Below are 24,055 nucleotides of genomic sequence, written 5' to 3' on the forward strand. Positions count from 1 at the left end.
TGGCTTGAAGTGGTTTCCATTATATACAGCGTTTACAGTTTGGTTCAGTGACTCTAAGCACCCCCACTATAAAAATTGTTCCAGCCCTCCTGCCCAAGACATGGAGGAGACAATTTGTCTCCTCTCTACCCCTATGCCTGGGTCTGTACAGAGACGAATCTGGCCCCAGCTGAGCAAAGGGAGGGAGCCAAGGGGTAGGAAGGAATGAAAGCTGGGCTGTGGGCCGACCCCTGGAAGACGGGGCCAGAAGCTGGACATTGATGGGGGAGTCTTATATCCCCCCCAGTCTGACACAGGACCACAAGGCTACAGGCTCAATGGGGGGCTGAAGGACTTGGCTGGTAACCCCCAGAAATACAAAACCCTGGCTGGGCCGCAGCGTCCCCTGAGTAAATGTAGAACCTGGGTGGGAGCATCTGTCCGGTTTGGTCTCCCCTCCTCCTGCTCCTGCTCCCATCTCTTCTCTGTCTCTAGTCCTCCCCTTCCCTTCCACCTACCGCGGCTGCCACCCACCACTGCCTCCCCTTCCCTGTCCCCTCCTCTTTCCTTCCCCCGCCCCGCCCGGGCCGCCCTCATTGGCTCAGGCTGCGCCGGCTCGCGTGGCCATTGGCTGGCGCGGGCAGCGGGCGGGGTGGGGCACGAGGCGTTGCCGTTAACGGCCCGGCAGGGGGAGCCGAGTCGAGCCGAACCAACTCCTCCTGAGCCGTCCGAGCTGAGCCGTCACCCGCGGGCCGGAGCAGGAGCAGGAGCAGGAGCAGGCCGGGTGCGGACAGACAGAGGGACGGACACCGCGCTGCCCCGAGCCTGTGACAACCCGAGGTAAGTGGGCGCGGCGCCTCCTCCTCCTCTCCTCTCCCCGTAGCCGGAGCGGCGCCGCCCTGGCTCGCGGCGCTGCAGTTGGCCGCGGCGGCTCCTCGCCGGCTGAGGACCGTGGGCTGTCAAAGACAGTGGCCCCGTCTGCCCGGGGACACCGGGACTCCGCTGGCCGGGCTGGGCCGGACCGATCCGATCCGTGCCTGGGTGAGCGGCCCCGCCCGCTCCGGTCTCCGCGGGGTCGGTAGCCCCGGGATGCCGGGCTAGGGGGAGAGGGACCAGCTGGGCGAGGTCACGCCTGGTGCTGGACCGACTGGGGGGGAGGGGAGGTTCTTCTCTCTAGAAATGTGGTCTGGTCCCTAGAGGAACGGGGCGCACTGCAGCCGCCGGCCTCCCCTCCCCCCCCCGGCAGCCTTTAAACAAAACCGGACCTTTTACCTGTGATCTGTTTGCACCGTCTCCTTTGCCCCTTAGTACACGGTGTTATCTGCCCTCTGTACTTTACAGCCCAGCACGGGCTGCAGTTTAACTGCATATACAATAACCCGCCCCCCCCCCTCCACACACACACACCCACACACCCCCGCAATGCTGGACGTGAGCTGTTTTCCTTACAGGGGGAATTGCCGCGACAGACTGGCCTACCTGCAGTAGGGCTGTCTGGATCTTAAAAACTGCCTGGGTCTGGCTTTGTTTGGCAGATGTTGTCTATCCTTTTCAGATGTTTGACATTCTCTCCTGGGTGGGTGACAGTGTTTTAAAGTTTTTCAAAAGATGCCCCTTTAAAATACTTCATTTTGAGGTGCTGTCAAGAGTATGATTTGTGAATCTTTGGAAATACTAAGTGACAGTTCATAGATATCAAATTACAGCTGCTCCATGACAAACAAAAGCTTCACAAGGAGACTCCATTGTTTAGCTTAGATCACTTTTACCTCAGTAAGGTCTTGTCTGAGTGGAAATGGTGTTGTTTATTTGTATAACCTAAAGTGTGAATTTCAGCCCATCTAGTTCTACCAGAGTAACCTCTCCTATGGACACTTCTAGTATAAGTGGGTTGTTTGTTTTTTTTTGCAGGGGAGGTTAATTATTTCACTGTAGCAGGAGTTTAAGCTAAACCAAAAGAAGCCAGTCTTTTTCCAGAATAAGGGTGTCTGTACAGTGAGTTATAATGGCATAATTATACTGCTATAACAGGTAAAACTTTCCCCAGCACACAAGGCCCAAGAACACAACCTACTATGAGTTCAGCCAAAGTTTTGTGAATGGCCATTTATATAGTAGTTTGTAATAAGCACTAGGCAACCATATCTAATACTGGCAAAGACACTATTTTTGGAGATAATAAAAAATATGATTTACCTTTGAAGTGTTTCAGATTGATTAATATGTCCAGATGGGATTATTGGTAACACAAGGATGCAAATTATTGCCATTTTGAAGGGTTGTTTTTTAAAGGGAGTAAAAAATGAAGCGTGGTCCAGTGATTGGAGCACAAGACTGAGTCAGGAGTTCTCTGTTCTAGTCCCAGCTCTGCCCTGGACCTATGATCTTGGGCAAGTCACTTACCCTCTCTTTCCCCATCTGTAAAGTGGGTGTGCTACCCCTTTCCTACATCAAAAGCTTCTTATGAAACTTAAGCAATGTTTATAAATGGCTCTGAGATCATCAAATGAAAATTGCTGTATAAAATATGAAATATTTATGTTATTCCATTAATTTCACTTTAAAGGCGGTCTAAAAATGGAGCGGACACATGAATTCTGAATAAGAATTACTAATGTAAAGAATATTTACTGTCAGTAAGGATCAATATTTACATGTTAAGGCACCAAATCTGCAAGCACTTATTATGCCTGTGAATAACTTTACTTATGTGAGTAGTCCCACTGAATCCAGTAGGACTACTCCATGTACATGAAGTGGCGTGTGAATATAGTGCTTTCAGGGTCAAGGCCTTAAACATAAGTTTCCTGTATCTAACTTCAGAACTTAAAATAACTAATGAAAACTGCATATGAGAACTAGGTTGCTGGTTTGAGGAAAAATTGCCAAGTCATATCTCTTGCAAAACCAGAAGTCGTAACCAAGCAATTGTAGCCATTTGAAAGTAGAGCATAAAGTGTTTGAATAGTACTTTTTGTTGACAAGGATCAAAGTGCAAATAGGAGCCATGTAGAGTCTTGATGGAAAATATTTTTTAATGATCCTTGATTCAAATACTTTAGGAGTACTCTGTTTTCAGAAACCCGATCTTTCCATTACTTACTTTCACTCCAAAAGCAAGGCATTCAAATAAAACATTGGATTTGTATATCCTTAGTATTTCTGTACCAAAGTAACACTTTACTCCTGGTCAGAAAAAAGGAGCAGTGAAGCATGCTGCAGAGTGGCACTTCTTATATAGCCATCGCAATATGGGCTGATCTTAACTAAAATGAATATGAATCACCAACCCAAAGCATTAACAAATTGTAAGCCTAGTTCCGCCAAAATCATGAGAGAAGCTTAGAAATCACGAGGATTTTTTAACTAATAATGAATTTGAGGTTCTTTTTATTTCCTTCCTGAATTTTGAGACTTTGGGAGACTCAGGGCATATTTTCAAACTTCTCTCCACAACCATGAGGGCTAGAAACTTGCATGACAGTTGAGATTCGCACCTAATCAGAAGCATCCAGGAGCTGTGGGCTTTAAGAAAAGCACCAAATTTCAGGAGATTAACAATAAAATGAGAGTTGACAACGTTGTCAAGAGGGTTAGTGTTTGTAGGATTAGGACTTTTTTTTTTCTGTTCATGTTACAAAAATGTACATTGCTTAATATTCAGAGAATTTAGTTTGTTTTTACATCTTATTTAGTTCAAGATGTCCAAAAAAATCCATGGAGGGTCTGTTGTGGAGATGCAAGGAGATGAAATGACCCGGGTGATCTGGGAACTGATTAAAGAAAAGCTGATTTTTCCCTATGTGGATTTGGACCTGCACAGGTAACCATATATTATATATGGCTCATTCTTCTAACATTTACTAATGTCGAACTGGGCATTGGTTATATTTTAGTATATGTGGGGGTTTATACCTTGTCAGAGAATTGGTCTCCCATGAACATCTCCCCTCCAGCACTCAGTGCTCCTCTGCCTGGTTTGCAAAATCATGCGTTCTGAGGACCACCAGGAAGTGCTCCGGCATTTACTTAAAGCCACTACTTTGTGTAGAAAAACCTGTTTGCCAAAATGTCTTTACTATGACCTCATTCCTGCAAACGCTTCCACTGACTGTCTCCGTGGACTCTCGGGGGTAAGCAGTGTAAGTGGACTAAACTGTGCTATGCCTGTTAGAAAGGACAGCACAGGAGTCAGAGCCCAGGCAGAAGAGTTGCAAAAGTGACCACCTTTGGACCTCCTTAATTGCTCTGGGTCTCGTGATGTCTCCAGTGTTAGAGCAGCTTGCATGGCTGCCTGTATGCTTTGTGCAGCCTAAACCAGCTGGAATTCAGAGCACTCCAGCCATTTCTCCTTAAGACCCTGGCTTTGCCCCAACACAGCCCTACACTGAGGACTTGATTGAATGATGGTAATGGGCTCCCATTGGCCTTATGCCAACATGGGGGAATTTTCATAGGGCCTTTTTACTCTTTTTGGTTGCTGCAGTGGCACAAAGGAGCTGTTGTAGGGAATGGAACAAGATTGAGCCCTGTTTGGATTAGTCTGTGACTGTTCATGCTTCTCAAAATTTCGTAAACTGCATCCATTCGCCTCTGCTCACCTCCAGAATAACAAATAGCTGCAAGTTTTTGAACAACAGAGAAGAAAAAATCCCACCTATAGGAATGTGATGACACTGCCTACAAGACTTATTTTAGCAAAATAAAGATTGTGGGTTTTGGTTACGCGCGCGCCCCCCCCCCCCCCCCCACCAGCTGTATGGAGAAAGCAGTGGTGTCAATCATTAGTCAAACCCACAAGTCTGACCTTTTCCCCACTTCCAAAGCAGTTTGCTTTTGATCTGGTGATTCCACCACCTACTTGCCAAGATTTACTGCTTGCTAGTGCCAAGAGGAACCTATGGGAACCTAGCAGCTTATTGCATGTATGCACGCACGCACACAGTTTGGAGGAGAATCCATTCTTAAAAAGTGGGGAGGGGAGAGGGAGATTGAGATTGTCTTCCCAAGCACAATGGATACATTCATGTGGTGTTTTACACATAACTGATTATACTTTGAGGACAAATATGCAAAGCATAATTGTTCATAAAACCAGTAATGAGTATAGTAAACGTTTTCCCCTCAACTGTTTAGAAGTATATATGAACCTATTTTTTTAAAAGTATAACGGTGCTGATTCCATTACTGGTATTTATTGTTTGTGGAGCCCTGTTGGTGTGCTCAGTGTTGTATATTACACAAAGAAAGCCACAGTCCCAGCCCCAAGAAGCTTGTAGTAGAAGGGTCAAAATCACTGGGGGTTTGTGCTGATTTGCACCTAGGAAGAGGGCCCCATAGCAGAAAGTCCATCAGGGAAGGCTGAAACAATGCAAAACAGCCACAGCTTCATTTGAGCTGCTGGGATGATAGTTTGACGGAGACCAAAAAGTAGGCGGTACTAGCTAAGAATGGGGCATGGCCAAACCAGCTGGGGATGCACTGGATCTGTGTATCCTTGCAGCAGATACTGTTGGCAAGACTCCTACAGTGACTCAACCATAAACTAAAGCTACCCCTGCATCCCCACCTGCAGAAATCTTGCGGGAAGATATTGGTGTTAAGACCATCTACCTTTCCTTGTTTTGAATCCTGCTGGAATGCAGGGAGACTCAGTGTAGATTCCAGCAATGACACAGAATCCCAGAATTCTGTATGTTGTCCATTTATTTCATGTAGGACCATAAGTCTTTTAGAGTGATCCACCCAGGTGACTTTGATTATTGATTACTTTTGGGGGGTTGTTTGTAGCTATGACTTGGGCATGGAAAATCGTGATGCAAATGACGACAAGGTGACAGTAGAAGCAGCAGAAGCCATCAAGAAATACAATGTCGGCATCAAGTGTGCCACCATCACTCCGGATGAGAAGAGAGTGGAAGAGTTCAAGCTGAAGCAAATGTGGAAGTCTCCGAATGGCACCATTCGAAACATTCTGGGTGGCACAGTCTTCAGGGAGGCTATTATCTGCAAAAACATCCCCCGGCTGGTATCTGGATGGGTGAAACCCATCATCATTGGCCGTCACGCTTATGGGGACCAAGTGAGTTACTGCTTTAGGGTCATTCTCTGTTTCCTTTTTATCTGTACTTTATTTAGGTGAACAGTCTTATCCCAGGGAACAGGACTGGTCCAAAACAGCATGCACCCGACATGCATGTGATATCTCTGAAAGGCCATATTTTAGCAGCTTTTGCATAGATCCACGAGGGGGTGGAGATGCACTAAGACTTCCATCATGCACCATGCCCATTAGCATTCTGTGTCTGTACAGCACCTAGGACAGTGGGATCCTTGTCCATGACTGGAGCTACCGCAGCTCTAATAATAATATACAGAGGCCTATGCTGGAGGTAGAGCACACTGTTTCTTATTAAAGAGTGCAGTAGTCCCAACTCCCCCGAAGGCATGCTTACTAGCTTAGCGCTCTAGAGACTGAATGTCATCAGCAACTGCTCCTGAGGCACCCACCTTCTCCGTCCCCATTGCAGCTATGACTGCATAAGACAGACTCTACCCTACATTTTTTCCTTCCTCTTGTCCCAGTGATGTTGAATTGGCTGAAGTACTTCCAGATGGCCCAACATCCAATTTACCTCTTGATTCTCTCATGTATCTGTTTCCATCCTGGGCAGCTTTTGTATAGCCAGGTTCTCATTTCACTCCTTATTGTATAACTGGAAAAAAAAACCACTTGCTTGGTCACAACCGTTCAGGTTTAGCCTATAGATTGAGCCTAGGGAGGCTGGAGCAATGTTGCATGGGAAGCCTTAGGCCACATTATAAAGAGGAACATTCCTGTTCTTTAATGATGGCTAATATTGCGCGAGCTGGTGTAATATGAAGCTGAGCGTGTCCTCTAGTGTTCAGAAACACATCAGTCTGTTTATCTAGAAGTCTCACTCTTTGGCAGCAGAAACCCCTAAGGAAAGCCCACTTCAGTGGGACCTCTAGAGGAAGGAAAAAAAACATTTCGTTGGGGGAGAGGAGTCTCACTGCCTGCCTTACTCCCTTCCACTATGTACAATTGCACCAAAAGGTTTGTGCAAGTGAGCTGATGAGGAGCTGGTGGGAAATTGGGGGTGGGGAGTGTCTTTTTTTGTTTCCTGGCAGCATGCTGGGTTCTTGCCATGTCATTTACTTGCCCTGTGTTAATGAACACTCACTTTTTATTATGTATTTGAATTTACAAAGAAATTGTCATATGAGCACCTGACTTAAATTACAAGTTTGAAAGCCTAGTGAAAAGGCATTTGTCCTTCTTCGGGTGATTGTCCGCACAGATTCCACTCTTGGTGCAGAAATGGTTGAGGGAGGGTTTAGGGATTTTTTCTGTTTTGAAGCTGTTCAAGTGAAACGAAATGGTGTGGAAGGCAGTGTGATCCCATGGAAAGGGTACTGGACTGGAAGTCAGACCTGGGTTCTGTTCCTAGCCCTGCCACTCACCTGCTGTGTGACATTGAGCAAGTCACAGCAGCTTTGTGCCTCAGTTTCCCCATTTGTAAAATGGGAATAATTTGCAAAGTGCTTTGAGATCTATGGAGAAGTGTTGTTATAGAAAAGCTAGGTGTTATTAAACAGATGTTTTAACTTGTACTTTCAGGGCAAGTCACATACTTACCTAAGATGGTAGGGGACAACAGTATCTTATTCTTAACAAAAAGAAATTGCTGAGACCTGACATAAAAAAAGAAAATTTAGTTTTGTCATTTAAGAAATAAATCAAGAGCACTGACTAATTAAGTAGGCAGTGGAAATTACAATAGGCTAGACAAAACAAAAGAAGTGGAAACTTGCCAGAGTAAATGATTAAGTGAAAAATAGATGGAAACAGGTAAAGGAAAAACAGCAAGCCGTGGAGCTTGGGGAAATTTCAAAAGAGTTTAAGGAACAGAACATTGCTGATGTCAGCAAGAAAATGGTGAGAAGGCTTAAAGACTATAATGGAGAGTAGCTTGAAAAGAAACTAATGACATTTACCCAGGGCCATTTGGAAGATGATACACGTTTTTTGTAACTAAGTTTTACAGTTGTGGTTTTTTTAGGGTGTAGGTTGCCTGCGTGGGCAGTTTACATCAATCTGAAAATGCCTGAGAATGATTGTTACTATAGTTAGGCCTGTTTGGAATTCAAGTCTCAGAAGTTAAAGGCTAGAAACTATTAGTATAATTCATGGCCATTGCTCAGATAGTGTGGTTTGGTGCATAGTTGTGTTTAATCCAATTATGAAATTGAATCAGTAGAATTTCCCAGAATATCCCATTCGCCTCCCCCACCAAATACTAAACTAACATTTTTAGAGACCTGCCACTTTGAAATATCATCTACATCTGGAAAATGTCAATTTCTGCATTTTTCATGCCCAAACTCTTTTAGTGCATCTACTTCTATGTTTTTCCTATGAATGTTAATTGCTATTTGACCAAAAGAGACCATTTCTCGTGCAGTTTACCTGTGTATTGGATGAAACTACTAAACTTATCTCTTCTCTTTTGTACAGTACAGAGCAACAGATTTTGTAGTTCCTGGGCCTGGAAAAGTAGAGATGACCTATACACCGAAAGATGGTGGTAAACCAGTGACCTATCTGATCCATAATTTTGAAAGTATGTATGATGTCACAAAATCTGAGATTGTAACTGATATTTGGCATGGTTCATATTGATGGGTATGTCAAAACCACTGCATGGTACAACATCTATACTTTTATAGGCCTATTTCAACTGTGGGAGGAGAAGAGAACTTTCCAGCGCTGAAAGCTAATTCAGTTGTGTTGGAAATCAGAAACCTAAGAAGCAAATACAAAACACACATACCCCAGACCTATCACATCTCATGCATCTGGTGTGACATTTGCACCTTTGGTAGCTATGTCATGTACTGCTCTTCACTGATAAGAGAGAGAAATTCTCACATTGTAAACTTACCACCATGCTTTGGACTAATTGGCAGATTCCATCAAAAAGCCAAAAACTGCTTGGAGAATGAACTACTTCTGTTATTCCTAGAGGAAACCCCTCCCCGCAGATTAGGGCTGAGCCACGCCGACAGGGCCATGTGTGGGTGCCAGGCCCTGCTACTGCATTCTTGATAAACAAAGGATTTTGTTCACCAAGGCGGTGAGCCAAATGCCTTTTACCAGCACTGACATCATGCAGTTGTATTGAACCTATAGTTTATTGTTCTATGTGAATTATTTACAAATGTGCAAATTATCTTATTTAAATTATTTGCCTGAAAATGTTACTCTTGAGGCTGTACAAAACTTGCCAGCTATGAGGCCCCTAACCCTAAAAGGTCTTAGGAGGACCTTTTATTCAATCCCATTCTCCTCTGTACATCACAGGTCGGCTGGGTGCCAATTTGCATGCTGTGACTAAGGGAGACTGGTGATTTGTATTCTTGGATCCTAGTCCAAATTACTTGGATTTGGCTTCTTATTTACACCCAATATCATCTTAAAACAACTTTGCTTTCATAGCAAACAATCAAACCTGCTTCAGTCATGAAAAAGTTTGGCTCCCTCCCTCCAGTATCTCTGTAATAAGACTCAACTATTTAGATCCTTACTAGAAAAACACATAGGCAGTGGTTAAGTTATCTTACGAGGCACTCCTTCCAAAATTAGGTTTCCAGCATGATGCATGCTTACAATGAGGGATATTATTGTAAGAAAACATACTGAAAAATACTTTGGCCAGTGAGCTATTTCAAATTAGGCCCAGTCCTGCAGACCCAGGCAAACCTCCCATTTAAGCCACCAGTAACTTTGCTTTGAAAATGATAGTAAAGATCTAAGGCATTTGGATAGGAATGAACCCATTTCAGGTTTCTCATTAAGGAGCCCAACCAATTCTTATTGAAGTCAACAAGAAGACTCCCATTGATTTCAGTCAATTGGAACTTCATTAGTGAAGTCAGTGGAATTTTGCCATTGATTTAAGAAAACAGGATCAGGCCAAGTAACTTCAATCTTTTCATTTAAGCAATTGTCAACAATTGGAAGACCATTCCCATGTATTTAGCCTTGATCAAAACACATGGCAGATACAACCTCTAGTAAATTTCACAACTAAAAGAAGGGGTAGGTGGATGCTGCTGTGAATCCTACCCTTCTGTTGTCCTTATTCAGACCAGAAGAGGTGATAGGAGGAGTTTGGGGGTATGTGTAGTTCATTGGCTGACTGGCTCTGTACTTTGCACCTTATGTTTTAAATCCATCGCTCCTGTTGTCCTCAATAAAATCACCAGGGTTTTCTGGGATATGGTTATTTCTGCCTCAAAGGGTTATTCCATTTCTAGATGCCACACACAATTTTAATTTATGTACTTCAGACTAAATTGGAAATTGGGGCACGTTAGTGTCCCTTAGGATGCTAGCATGTCCCACCCTGCTGGTCAACAAGCACATCTCTCCTTCCTTCTCCCAGGGTCCGTACTGGGGAAGGGATTACAGACTGTGGAATGGAGGACATGCAACACTCCTGCTTTTCCCCTCAGATATACACAGGCCATGCACAACCTAGTCAGAACACTGTCCAAGGCTGTGTTGTCTCTTCTCCAGAGCCCTCATGGTGGTCCTGGGAAGAGGAGAGCATTCCTGGCAGCCAATGAAGCTCTTCTTTCAGGAGCCAGGAGAGGCCCGAGCCAGTGCTGAGATGCAGGGCCTCCACAGATGACCAGGGATTCCTGGGACCCAGTCTTTATCCACACTACCAATGGTTAAACCTGCCACACATCCACCATCTCAATGAGATGGGATCTCCAATCCCACAGCAAATTCCCTCCCCAGAACTCCTTTCCATTGGGTTTTTGGTGTGTGGTTTTGTTTGTTTTTTTCTTTCCCCCTCTATGAGAGGTGATGATCTGGACCGTAGTTAGGAGTTAGAGAAGGAAATGATATCTGGCCTACAGCCATGTAAAACGTACTTAAAGATCCACCAGGACCCAGGTTGAGATCCATGCCTCCCAGCACTGAGTGAATTAGACAAATGATGCTCCTGTGGAGGAAGAGTCCTATTATACTTCACAGTCTCTTGAACTGCATCAGGAAAGACCGACTCCGAGGAGGATTCCAACCTGCTGGCTGGGAATTCTATCGTGTGCTGTTAGAAATGGAGCAGGATTTTCAGCCAGTGTTGTAGCTAACCCTCATTTGCTGTTCTCTTTTCTCTCTTTGCTGATAGGCTGCGGTGGTGTAGCTATGGGCATGTATAACCTTGACCAGTCCATCAGGGATTTTGCACACAGTTCTTTCCAGATGGCATTATCTAAAGGCTGGCCCCTGTACATGAGCACCAAGAACACCATTCTGAAGAAATATGATGGACGCTTTAAAGACATCTTTCAGGAGATCTATGAAAAGTAACTAGTACAGATTACTTCCAGTTTTTCCTCTTGCTGAGCATTTCTGTAGTAGAAAGATGGTTCTCTTGTTCTTTGGGAACCCATACAGTTAATTCAGAGTTCAAACCTGCGATGTGCTCGACACCTCCAACAAAGTGCTTAGCATCCTCCACTCCCACTGAAGACAAAGGGAGTCGAGACTGAGTGTCTTGCAGGATGGGGCACTCAAGCACAGGCCTGGGCATCCATCTCCACTGGCATCTAATGATGATAAAAAGAACGCTCTGGAGATTTGGATGGAGTCATGAAAAATCCCAGGCGAGTGCCTTAGAACTTGAACCTCCCTAATTTTTAGTAGAGCTTTATAAGTCTTCTGTCTTTAAAATGTACATACATATACTCTTAAAATGGCTTATGTTATAAAGAGGGAATCTGCCTAGATTTTGGTAAATTGTTGCTTGACCTTTGCTTAAAGTATCTTGCCCCCAACTTTCCTAATTAACAAGGGATGTCCTTGATCATTAGACTTCAATTTACCCCAGAAATAAATTTACACAAAATTCACTGAATTGGTGTCAGACGCATGGAGCCATATTCTCCTCTCTTTCACCAGTTTAATCCCTTGAACTGCAGCTGAGTTGGCCTTGATTTCCATCAGTGTAAGAGAGAGCACCACTGGGCCCTCTGATTGTCAAAGCTGAACTAATGAGACAAAGTCATTTAACATTGTTTGCTCTTTGTCACAGATTTGGGCCATTGGTTAATTTTTTTTTAACCTCCTTTGACTGGTCACTTGCCATCTTTACATGCATGGTGCATAAAAACCTATAAAAGCAAGGAGAAAAATGCTGTATTGTATACACACTGTCTTTCCGAGTTCTGTTCAAATCGCATAAATATCTTCATCTGAGCCTATGGGCCTTTCCTCTCCCATTTTCTCATGCAAGTTGAGGTCACCCTTTCATGTGCATGCTGCACTGACCAGAATTGTAATTGCCAGAAGCTACATGGTGGGTTTCTTGTCTTCCAGAGAATACAGGCCCCAGTTTGAAGCCCAGAAGATCTGGTATGAACATAGACTCATCGATGACATGGTGGCTCAAGCCTTGAAATCTGAAGGTGGCTTTATCTGGGCTTGTAAGAACTATGACGGTGATGTGCAGTCTGACTCTGTTGCACAAGGTATGCCCTGTTCCTGTCCCAGCATGTTGCTGGGAGAAGCCTAGGTAGTGGTAAGGCCACCAGCCTTCCGCAGAGTATATCTTGGTATGGACCATGCCGATTCAACAGCCACTACTGTTTTTCAGAACTTTTTGCAGTTCACAGACTCTAGAAAACTAAGTATGAGATGCAAACTTAGCTTTAAAAAGTCAATCTGAATTGGCCTAATACATCCATCTTCTATTTAGATTTCTTTATATGATGGCTTTTCCAGTGCTACAACTGCTAATAGCTCTAAACCCAAAGTGCTTGCATCAGTAGCTGGAACTCGGTCACCAAAATGCCTGCCTGACTTATCCCTGGGCACAACGGAGAAAGCTGAGCATGGAAAGGTCACCTTGGGTATTGTGGCTCAATGCCCATTGAGCAAAGATGTCCATTTTAATGACCTAAACATGTAACCCAAATGCAAAGAGCCAGATAGATATTGATGTAATTAAAATTCATTGCTCTTGGTAAGAATCTTATGCGAAGATGTGGCCTGTTGGCATGTGTGTGGCACTCATAGGGAGAACGTGGATTGAGGAGAGTGCTTTCTTTAGCACCATCAACAAACTTTGCCTCACACAAAACTTAGAGGGATCCTTGTCCCTTGCCCTAAGAAGCTTCCAGTAACCCAGATCTCAGAGACCTGAAAGATGAGAAGGTGCCATAAGTTCCCAGTTTTACATCCCCACAAGCTCCTCTCACCAGAGAGGATGGCACCAGGAAAACAGGTTTTGTTCGTTTTCCATTCCCTCAGGCTCTGTGGGAAGGCACACACATACCCAATGTAAGGGCCCTGTAAATTTTAAGGCTTATGGAACAACTGATCTAGTGTGGGAGTTCCAAGCATTGGAACCTTGCAGGATTGGCCCCTAAGTGCTGAAGAAGATAGGGGAAGGAATAATGGCCATGTGGTCAGAGCTGGATTAACTCATCGCTTACTCAACCCTAAGCAAACATACATTTCTTCCGGCTCAGTGCAGATAGGAGATTCTGGAGGGGAAGGGGGTTGGAGAGAGCCCACCCACACTCACCCCACAACAGCAGCTTCTGTCCCGTGGGGCTGGGCCCTGCTCTGGGCATTGTGACCTGGTGCATGAGGTTACAGCACCACTCTGCTTTAGCCCATCTGGCTGGTACTGCAACCCCAGGCTCCAGGTCAGAATGCACAATGCCTGGAGTAGGGAGCCAGGCCTAGACCTCTGGGGCAGGAACCACTGCTGCAGGGCGGGCTTCCTTTCCAACTTCTCGTCCGCCCCAGCGCCTTGTCTCCACACCAGACCAGGATTAGGGTTGTGGTGCCAGGGTGAAGGGTGCTTGATGCTCCTGTGTGGAGCAAAGCATTGGAAAAGGAGGAGGCTGGCTTGTGATTTTTGGCCCTCTGTCCCCACAAATTTGGATCCTAGGCACGTGCCTGGTTTGCCTATACATTAATCCAGCCATGCATGTGGTTCAAGCAGAGGACAGGAAGTCAAGGGTTGATCAATGCAACTGAGTCCGTGTGACATTAGGCAAGCCCTTCAATCTTTCTGTGCCTGTCTTCTCTCTAAATCGGGGAGGAGGAGAATACTCGCCTACCACCCAAAGGTTGCAAGGCAGAACTCCTCCATGTTTATGAAGTGGTTTGAAATCCTCCCAAGGAGATGGCATGTAAACTCAAGTTATGTTAGACACAGTGAGCCAGGTCCTCAGCTGGTGTACATCAGTGTAGTGCACTGAAGTTCCTAGAGCATGTCACTGTACACCAGCGAAGGCCCAGAGTACCCTGGATTATCAGGAATGGCATAGAACAGACATTTAAATCTCTCTCCAGGAGCAAGTTTCTCCTCCTACACCCAAAGCCTTTTATCGGATGGAACCGTTCCCTCGGAATGGAGATGACCGTGACAAGATAGGTGCGGGAAATGAGGATTGTCAGCAAAATATATGAGCCGATAAGGACCAGAGCAGCAGAACCCGCAAGAGGGCAGGAAGAGCTAGTGCTGCCATAATGGAAATATTGTGGTGCCTCTCCCCCACGTAAACTCGTGCACAGTGGGGTGGGGGAAGGCAAGAGCAGGATCCACAGGGGCTGGAGCAGTCTCTGGGAAGCAGGCATCAGGCTGGGGACCAGGATCTGGAGGGGCTGGAATTGGTCTGGGAGCAGGCAGGAATCCCCTCTGGCCATCCTTCCCAGCCTGGACCTGACTTCCCCAGCCAAGTCTCAGTGCATCCCCTCCCCCATCTCTGCACCCCCTCCCTCAGTAAGGAATTCTTCCATTCCTCCCACTGCTGCTAGATTTTCATAGGCCCACTGTTTTTTTCCCCCCTAGGAGAAATATGACTGTCTTGTTGGGACCAGAAAGCAGGAGAAGTGTGAAATCAAATGCAAAATCCAATTCCTAAACAGCCCTGCTGTTCCCATCTCCTTCCATGCTGCCTTCCAGTTTTGAGTGACTTATTTCAGAGCTTGGGGAGTCAGTGAGAGGGGAGAGGTGTGTGCAGGCTCTGAGCTCATTGATCAAAAAAAGTGGCTGTTTATGGTGCATGTGAATTTGCTTGAAATGGGTCAAAATGGTCTGCAATTTTCTAGTGGCCTTAGTGAATAACTTCTGTTATTCAGATGTTTTGGAGCAGCTTCCTAAGTCAGATCTAAACAAGTAGGGCTTTTAGTATTTACTGTATGGCTGTTATTCAGGAATCCTGCATTTGTTTGGCTTTCCTTATGGCTTGGTTGGCAGAGTGATGCAGCTCTAGCAGAGGCAGGGTTTCAGAGGAAGACTTGACCCATTTGATTATAACCTGCAGGGTATGGTTCTCTGGGAATGATGACCAGCGTATTGATCTGCCCTGATGGCAAGACAGTGGAAGCAGAAGCTGCTCATGGCACAGTTACACGTCACTACCGCATGCACCAGAAAGGTCAAGAAACTTCCACTAATCCCATTGGTAAGATGCCTTGTGATTTTTCCGACTGATTGGTACACATGAGAAGGAGTTAAGACTGAGAACACCCACGTTGTTGTTTCTGCAAATACCTGCATCGCAGAGTAACACATACTAGTTGCATGATAGTTTGTGCAGTTTACTAGGTACTTCTGCAGTGTACAGTACAAACAGCTTGGAACTGAATGGATGGGAGCAATGAACTGTATACGCAACCCAACCTATGAGATGTTCTGTCATTCCTGCATTAACCATGTAGTAATGGCACCACTTGGGTTGGTTGGTTTTACTTTCAAATCAAATAGGTTTACACAGCTGATAAGCACAAGTGAGCAAAGTATAGGTTTGTCTATATGAATGCGTAGTTCGCAGCAAGCCAGGGTATAAATCTAACCAGCACTAAGTGTCCATGTTCTAAGAAGTTCTTCGTGTACTATATTCTGTTCCCGTGTAGATTAAAGCACAGTAGGAACTTTTAGGGTGGAGTAGCAGGGTCCACATGGGCATTTAATGTGTGGCAGGCTCATGCAGAATAGATTTATTCCCCAGCTTGCCGCACACCAAGTGTCCATATAAACAGGCCCTATAAAATCATGATAAAATTGCATTGAAAATGATAATGCATGTAGTATGTTAGGGGGAAATAATCAGATTCCAGAAGGTATGGTATTTAATAACTGGATGTTTAATTGCATGTAGCTGTTGATATTGGCCTTTGTTGCTCTCCATCCTGTGCCACAGAGAGGAGCAAAAGAGATACTGGAGCATAAGAAAAGATAAGGAATAGCACAGGAGGCTTCCTTAAACAAGGAAGGACAGTTCCATGAAGTCACTCCCATTCCTACTCCAGATTTGCACTGAAAGTTCAGCTTTTTTAATTAACCTTCATCAGTTGTCTCATTTCTTAGTTGGGGGTGGAGCAGTTTGTTTGTTTTGTTGTGATAGTGCTGAAAAATGCAGCCTCCTCTTGTTGTTTCAGCAATACAATTACGCTTTCTCTTTAGCTTCCATTTTTGCATGGACTAGAGGACTAGCTCACAGAGCTAAACTGGATAACAACACTACCCTCAAGAATTTTGCGACCGCCTTGGAAGAGGTCTGTGTAGAAACTATAGAGGCTGGCTTCATGACAAAGGACTTAGCTGCTTGCATTAAAGGTTTACCTAAGTAAGTATGTGGTGTCTCCACTGCCCTTGGAACCATGCTTTAAACTGTGCCATGGCATGGCCGTTAAACTCTGTAGTGACCAGTAGAGTGGGCAGGCTGACGTGGGGTATGTTTAAAAACGCTATTACTGTAATGGCTAGGAGTCCCAGTCATGGACCAGGACCCCATTGTGCTAGGTGCTGCACAAACATAGAATAATAATAGTGGCTCTCACATAGCACTGCTCATCTTTAGATCTCAAAGCACTGCACGAAGGAGGTCAGCATCATTAGCCCTATTTTACAGATGGGGAAACTGAGGGTCAGAGTGGTGAAGTGATTTCCGTATGGTCAAGAGACAATCCCTGCCCCAAAGAGCTTACAAATCTAAGTATGCTCTCAAATGGTGTTGGAGCCCAGGTTGACCAGAACAGACTGGGAGACAGTTATCGTGGAACAACTCTTACGTTGACACTTTTACTAAATACAACTGTAAACTGCAGTAATATGAAGGGTTGGTTCTAAATCTCCTAAAACCTACAGAAAATTCATCATCAACAGACTCCTGATTTTTCTCTCCTCAACGTGCCCCTCCATGGTGAACTAGATCTTTTATTAAGGGTGTCGGGATGGTCTTGCTTACCATATGAGCTGCAGACAGTGACAAAGTGAGGCAAGTAAAGACAGGCCAATCAGATTACTCATCATGCTCCTTCTACTGTTTTAACATACTAGTACAGAACTAGTCTGTGCAGCTCAACTTGAGTTAGTCTTCTATTAACTGCTTAATAAGGAATTGAAGGGAATCATGCATTGTATGATTTAAGAATGACTCTGCAATCTCTTGGACAGGCCACTGTATTTACACTTTCCCTATCAACTGTAATATGTGGGCCATACCTCCCACATGCCACTTATTTTTTTAACTGATGCAAATCAGAGCCAGTTTTGCAACTTTTCCAAGGATGGGTGCGAATTGCCCAAGGGGGGTTGGAGCATGTTATTTTACTGGCAGAGCAACCAATAAACGCATTCTTGTCATCAGTCAGTTAGTGGGGAGTGCCCTATAGCCTAAGACTAGTAGCAATGACAAAATAGGTAACAGGGAAAGCAGTCCTGCTCTTACTCCTACACAGAGGTTGTCTTAATGGTCTAGGTATTGTGCACATAGATAGGAGCTACAGATTCAAATGCAGGGGGAGCAGCTCTCAGTCCTTCACCTTTCTGAAGGAAATCTTTAAATGGTGTCTTGTCTGCTCAAGGGATTTAGAAGATCCCTGGCACTTTTCTAAAGAGGAGGGGGTTTACCCTTCTCTTTTTGTCCAAACATTTTCCCCTTCCCTTACTGTTGGCACCCAACATAGTACACTGTTATCTGCATGTCTGCTCCAGCACTGGCTGTGTTCAGTGCTTCTGCCACCTGCATAGCTGATCTTTCTGGCTGAAAAGTGCTAAACAAACTATGTGGCTTTTACACTCTCCCACTGAGACATTAACTTGTTTTAGAGACTGTTGAAGCTTGGTTACTTTGGGGTTTTATTTTACATGAATCCTGAATACAGACATAGCCACACTCTGTCATGTCTATGAATTAGGAACGAATTCTACCCGGATAGACAGTTACATGGCCTGTGCTCCCCTTCAGTCCTATTGCAAAAGTCCTTGCACAGGAGTAAACCTCACGCTATAAGTAGATCAGTGTTTTATGCAATCCGTTTTGTAGCATTGTAACTCCTCAGAGCTTGAATAGCATTTTTTCCTTTCAACTTGGCAGCATCACTGCATTATGATGTATGTTTGGTGGTTTTCCCTCCACAGTGTGAAGCGTTCTGACTACTTGAACACCTTTGAGTTCATGGAGAAGCTTGCTGAAAACTTGAGTGTGAAACTAGCCTCCCAGCCCAAACTCTAAGGTCAGATGTCAGGACTCCCTCTCCAGAGAAGCTCGCCTCTCGGTGGTGGCTGTGTTGTGTAACATTTCACAGTACTGGGTGAATCCACATGGTCACTTTTTTTTTAATGAAACCTGTTTAAAACTCTACCTTTTAATCGATTTACTTTCGGAGGGGAGGGGGAGATTTTGCCAGCCATCTGAATGTGGTAGGACACCTAACAACATTCAAAGCAGGCCAGGACTTCCCTCCTTGATTTATCCTTCACTATTGCCTCTGATTTTTTTCCTCTTCTGCCTCATTTCAAAACCAGAGGATGATACATCTCGACTGGTTAAACCAGTGGTAACCGACTGTACAACAGCCATGTAGAAACTGGAACAGTCCTCTCCTCTCCAGTATCATCCAGCGACTGAACCAGCAGTCCACTAACGCCATCTTTTCCATAGTCTGTCTTGTGAATGTATTAAACCAAATTCCCTGACAATGGCAACCAGAGCATATTAACCTGGTGATGAGGGGTTACTTGAATCAGGGCTATAGCAAAGAGAGAGCACTTAATGAATGCTGGAAGCTTGTTTCAGTTCCCTAGGATAAACGCCTACTAAACCCATGACATAGTGGGGTGGGGGGAGGATTCTGTATTTCTTTATGCACCCTTCTTACTGTATGTGAAGCATAGGAATTGTTACCTCCTCGCAGTGCTTGTGTATTTCATAAAGGTGCAATTACTCAAGCTGCTTACTTCAGGCAGCTGAATACTTTTTACTCAGTCTCCTATATCTATGTGACAGTTCAATGTTCAGCATTATGGTCTATTGTGAAACACTATTCCCAGCCATGTTTTTTATTTTTTTTATTTTTATTTTTTTCCCCTTGAAGCATATTTTAGTTCAGACTAAAATAAAATCAGAACTAACATCCTCTTGTCTCTTTTGTGTGAGTGTGTGTGTGTGGTGGGGGGGGGAAATGGAATTATCCAAAATAAATCAGTTTAACTGCATCTCTCCACAGCCTATCAACACAATTAATGCTGAGACAGATTTCATTAAGCAAGAGTTAAGGTTGTAAAGATATCATACTTAATAAGGTACATTAAGTTATTTTACCCCTTAGTTAATAGTTTGTAAATAAGAATTACATTTTGCCTATGACCAGTCATCTGTAGTGTAACAGCAGATGTGAAAATGGCATATTTCCTTATTGCAAGAAAAACTCCAGCAGTGACATTATTAAATTTCACTTCTAGTACTAGGTGAATGTGCGAGCTGGAGCTACCTCTGACATCCCAGAGTTTACAAGACTGGCTGTAGGCTCTGCACAAAGGAATATGGCCAAGGCTCTACCCCACTCTTCTGCCTATGACCTAGTTACATGCAAACATGCAATTTCATCATACCTACTGTGCTCCCAGCCTGACTGCTGCTCGCTACCAACCACCACTTCAAGGCGCTGAGGCCTTGGCTAGTAGTCTCCCATTTATGGTAGGAAGTGCCAGAGAGAGTAGTGGAGCAAGGGAATATAGTTAAGAAATTGCCTGCTCACATTGAGGTCAGGTAGGGTGACCAGATGTCCTGGATTTTTAGGGACAGTCCCACTATTCAAGGTATTGTCTTAGAAGTGCTTATTACCCCCTACCCCCGTCCTGATTTTTCACACTTGCTATCTGGTCAGCCTAAGATCAGGCCAATTGGAAAAGTCTTCCTGACAATGGGATTTATTAGTCTGTGGAATAATTTGCCTTGGAATGTGCTGAAAGCCCCACCCATCCTACACTTAACCCCCTACTGGAAGACATGCAATATGGAACAATTCTGCAATGTCAGGAAACTGGGCTGGGTTACCTTGGAGTTTCCCTCTACTACTACCTCCCAAAACTTCTGCATTCTATGGCCATAGCTGTGGTAGCAGGGACGTAAGCTTAGGGAGTGAAGGGTTAGAGTAGGGACCCCAGAAGTACAGGTTTCCGTGACCACATAGGCATAAAGCTCCCAGTTTTAGATAATTGGTCATTTTTACAGTGCAGAGAAGCGGTAGGCAGTTTACAGAACAAAGATGGTAGCTATATTAGGGATTCTCTAATATAAATGTGACATGATGAGAAGCAGCAAACAACTGGAAGAGGATGGGATGAGGAAGATGGAGTCATTCATTTAAGGCATGTGCACATCTTGCTCATTTCTGTGGGTTTATGAATTGCTTCATTTGTGGGCATTGCAGAAGACGTGGAGGGATTTGAATGGTAGGCATGTAGAGGGTGGGTACACTAGGTCTGGGAAAATTGAGATTAATATCTGGTCTGCAAACTCCATGTTTTCAATAAAATACAGAAACTTGCATTTTTGTAGCAGTAGGATATTAAATCAACTACTAATGACTGTCCTTGTAGGCTGAAATGATATCTGCGATACACGTTTCTCTAACCTCTTCAGCAGTTAGACAGGAAACAAGAACAGTAAAACATTTCATACCTAAAGCTGGTACATAATGGCAACTATGAAACCAGAAGGGTCCCGATTATGACTTTTGTTACATCAGTGTAAATCTGTTTATTTCAGTGCCGTGACCCGCTGAACATTGTAACAGGCTTAGAAGCCAGCCAAACACAAGTCCTGAGCTTTGTGCAGCCAAACTTGTGCTCAAAGAACTGGTTTAAGAAAGTGAATTAAATTAATACAGGTACCGGGAAGATCAATCCTAAATTTGACCAACCAGTAGCATAGTCCAGATGAATGTAGAGAACAGCACTGACATCATGGAAACAGCTCTCTAAGAGTATCTAGGGCCTGTTATGGGACAGAACGCCCTGCACATTCCCCAAGTGCTTTAGAGAATGGGTTCATCACTTACACAAATTAAAAAGGGGCTGGTCACTACCATGGCAAGAGAAACACAGGCCAATGTTGAAATCATAACCTGGTGTGCCGCCTGTTTCCTGCCTCATTCACAACTGAGTCATACGTTAGCAGCCCCCTGCTGCAAGTGTCACAGACATGAAGTTCAGCAGCCCACCTAGACAAATACTGATACTAGCAACACGTGGAGCAGCTTTCCTTGCAATAACAAGCATCGGACAATAAGAGGAATACAAGCAACCAAACACACGTTAGAGTCCAGGGCAGCATTAATGTCTAGACATTACACGCCCATATCTAGGGCCCCAGCTCTTGGAGTCGTGTGACCAGCACGCTTTCATTGAAACAAAAATTATCCCCCTGCTTTATGATAAAAACCCAAATGTGACTGCTGCAGTAATATCTGCCTGTCTGCAGCTAGCCTGAGACAACAGCTGTGAGGCAGGAACTGCCCCAGGCTGCACAGCAGGGTGTTAACACCAAATCCTACTGGGGCAAGGGCCCTGCCCCACCACCAGCCTTGCCAGAGGGCTCTGTGCAGCAGGCCCAGCCACAACCCCAGCTATACCTTGGCTGCAGTGGCAAGCATGGGGAGGTTCTGCAGCCTCTCAGGAAGGGGGGACATGGGAACTAATGGGACAACCCTTACAGCTCCCCCCAGACTGCTCTTGATGGGAGACAGTGGGCCCCCTACTACTGCCACTTGAGGGGGTCCACAGCAGGGGGGGCCTGAGTACCCACAGCTCCCCTTTACCCTCCATTAGATCTGGGGGTGCTCAGCTCTTCTGAAAATCCAGCCCAAGGTGCTGACACTCCCCAGCCCCCAATAGAAGACAGGAAGGCTAAACCCAGCAGCACCGTTTCCCAAAAGCCGTTACCACTAGGGGCATGGCTTCTCGACAGAGGCAGCCTGGCTGTGAGCAGCCACACTGCAAAACCCTACCTGAGTTACTGCATGCTCCCCAGCGCTGCATTCCCCTGTGTGTCACTAGGATTTCTGGGGGCACATCCATGGTTCTTAGCACTGCAAGAAGCTGAGCCACTGGAGGATTCCTGCCCAGTGAATTGTGGGAGAACTTGGCTGTCCTTCTGGGTGCACAGGGGGAATTATGGGAAGGTACTGGAGGACTAGCCAAACTGGAGTGGTTAAGCCTGGGGCCTTATTGCAACATAGGTGGGTTACCCATCCAAGTGTAGGCAACACTCTGGCTTTAGCCTGTAGCCCAGGCAGGCCAGCAAACCCATTTTGAAAACAACACCTCCACACCCAGGTCAGAGGCTTGTGTGTGTGAACAAGATGGTGTTAAGGCAACACCTGAGTAAGAGCCCAGGTTAACTCTGCAGTGAAGACAAGCCCTGAGGAACCAGGAAACTCAAAAGCCTTCACGCTCTATATTATCCACTAGGCAAAGTGCAGTGAGCATGAATGACTCACTCAAGGCTGCATTGTCCAAAACCTATGACAGCTTTCCAAGTGGGCATGCTGCAATCACAGCTAGTGATAGGAAATGGACAGTAATCAGAGCAATATATTTGTAAAAAATGCTTTGTTAGTACAGAGCACAAAATTACATGCACGGGTTCTGCTGTCAGGGCCTAAGAGGAGGAAAATGGAGCGCATTTAAAAAATGACCTTCCTGTACGCTCATCAAAGCAGCTGCAATACAGTTCTTTAAAAGAAAATCAGAACCAAAAACACTAGTGATTAATGTCCCAAAACAAAGGCTCTGATTGCATTTTGATCAAAAGTATCCCTGAGCTAGTGCAACTTAAGTACAGTGGAGTGTTTGTTGCATGTAAGGGGGAAAAAAATCTTAGTATCGCACATAGAATGAACAGAGAGACCCCATTATCTTTACTCTCTCTGAGCTATATTTATTAGCTAGGAACCATGCTAATGTATTTTTTAAAAAATCTCATGCAAAAATATATATTTTTCTTCCTGGATTTGAATCCTTGGGCCAAAATGTCAACTGGTACCAACTGAGATAGCAACATTGAAATCGGTGAAGTATGGCAATTTATACAAGCTGAGAATTTAGCCCTCTGTTCTCAGATAAAAGAGAAAGTAAAAATGTGAGTACTGTTCCCAGTAAAACTCAAGATAGATACTTGGGGAAATAACATCTAGCCTAGAAGACAGTATTTGCATAGCACATTCACAGGCACTCAGCCCAAAGACACTTGGCCCTGACTTAGATCCCTCTGCTGATTAAAAAATGATCTGTTCTCTTCTGCTTTTTTACACTTTTCTTATAAAGATTAAACTACTGTAGTATGCACAATACTGTGAGAAGGAAGTGAAAGATACTAGAATAGTGGTACCACTGCCTCCTCACGTGTGCATTCCACAGATAGGAGAAAAGTTGATTTTTAAAAAAATATAAAAACATACTATTTAAATTCATTCCCCAGCCACAAGGTCACATTCAGTGACTATACCACACTGACTATTAAACAGCCCGTTATTTGATTTAGAGGAAGCATGCAGTCAACCATTTACTCCAGACAGAAGTTTTGTTTTGTTTTGTCTTGTCTTGTATTTTGCCCAGATCCAGGGAAGGATTTTAGGGAGTCACATGATCCCAACCTGGGAGATAGTTTTGCTGGAGAGCTGCACATTGGCTTTTCTACAAGATGACATTCTACGCAGCCCATCCTCCTCAAG

The 24,055-nt window shown here is 44.7% G+C and overlaps 1 protein-coding gene across 1 annotated transcript; it reads left to right on the top strand.

Annotated features, from left to right (window-relative positions):
• The first annotated feature begins 670 nt into the window (after positions 1–670).
• IDH1 (isocitrate dehydrogenase (NADP(+)) 1) lies at positions 671–19,456 on the top strand. The gene is made up of 9 exons (XM_067548750.1): positions 671–819; positions 3,675–3,802; positions 5,770–6,061; positions 8,519–8,624; positions 11,205–11,382; positions 12,395–12,546; positions 15,358–15,498; positions 16,500–16,662; positions 18,459–19,456. The coding sequence occupies exons 2-9, from the start codon at positions 3,681–3,683 to the stop codon at positions 18,550–18,552; spliced, it is 1,248 nt and encodes a 415-aa protein (XP_067404851.1). The 5' UTR covers positions 671–819; positions 3,675–3,680; the 3' UTR covers positions 18,553–19,456.
• Positions 19,457–24,055: the final 4,599 nt, after the last annotated feature.

Source organism: Emydura macquarii, unplaced genomic scaffold (genome assembly GCF_026122565.2).
Source record: "Emydura macquarii macquarii isolate MOO-44397 ecotype Brisbane River unplaced genomic scaffold, CSIRO-AGI_Emac_v2 contig_1253, whole genome shotgun sequence".
In the NCBI taxonomy this organism is placed as follows: Eukaryota; Metazoa; Chordata; order Testudines; family Chelidae; genus Emydura; species Emydura macquarii.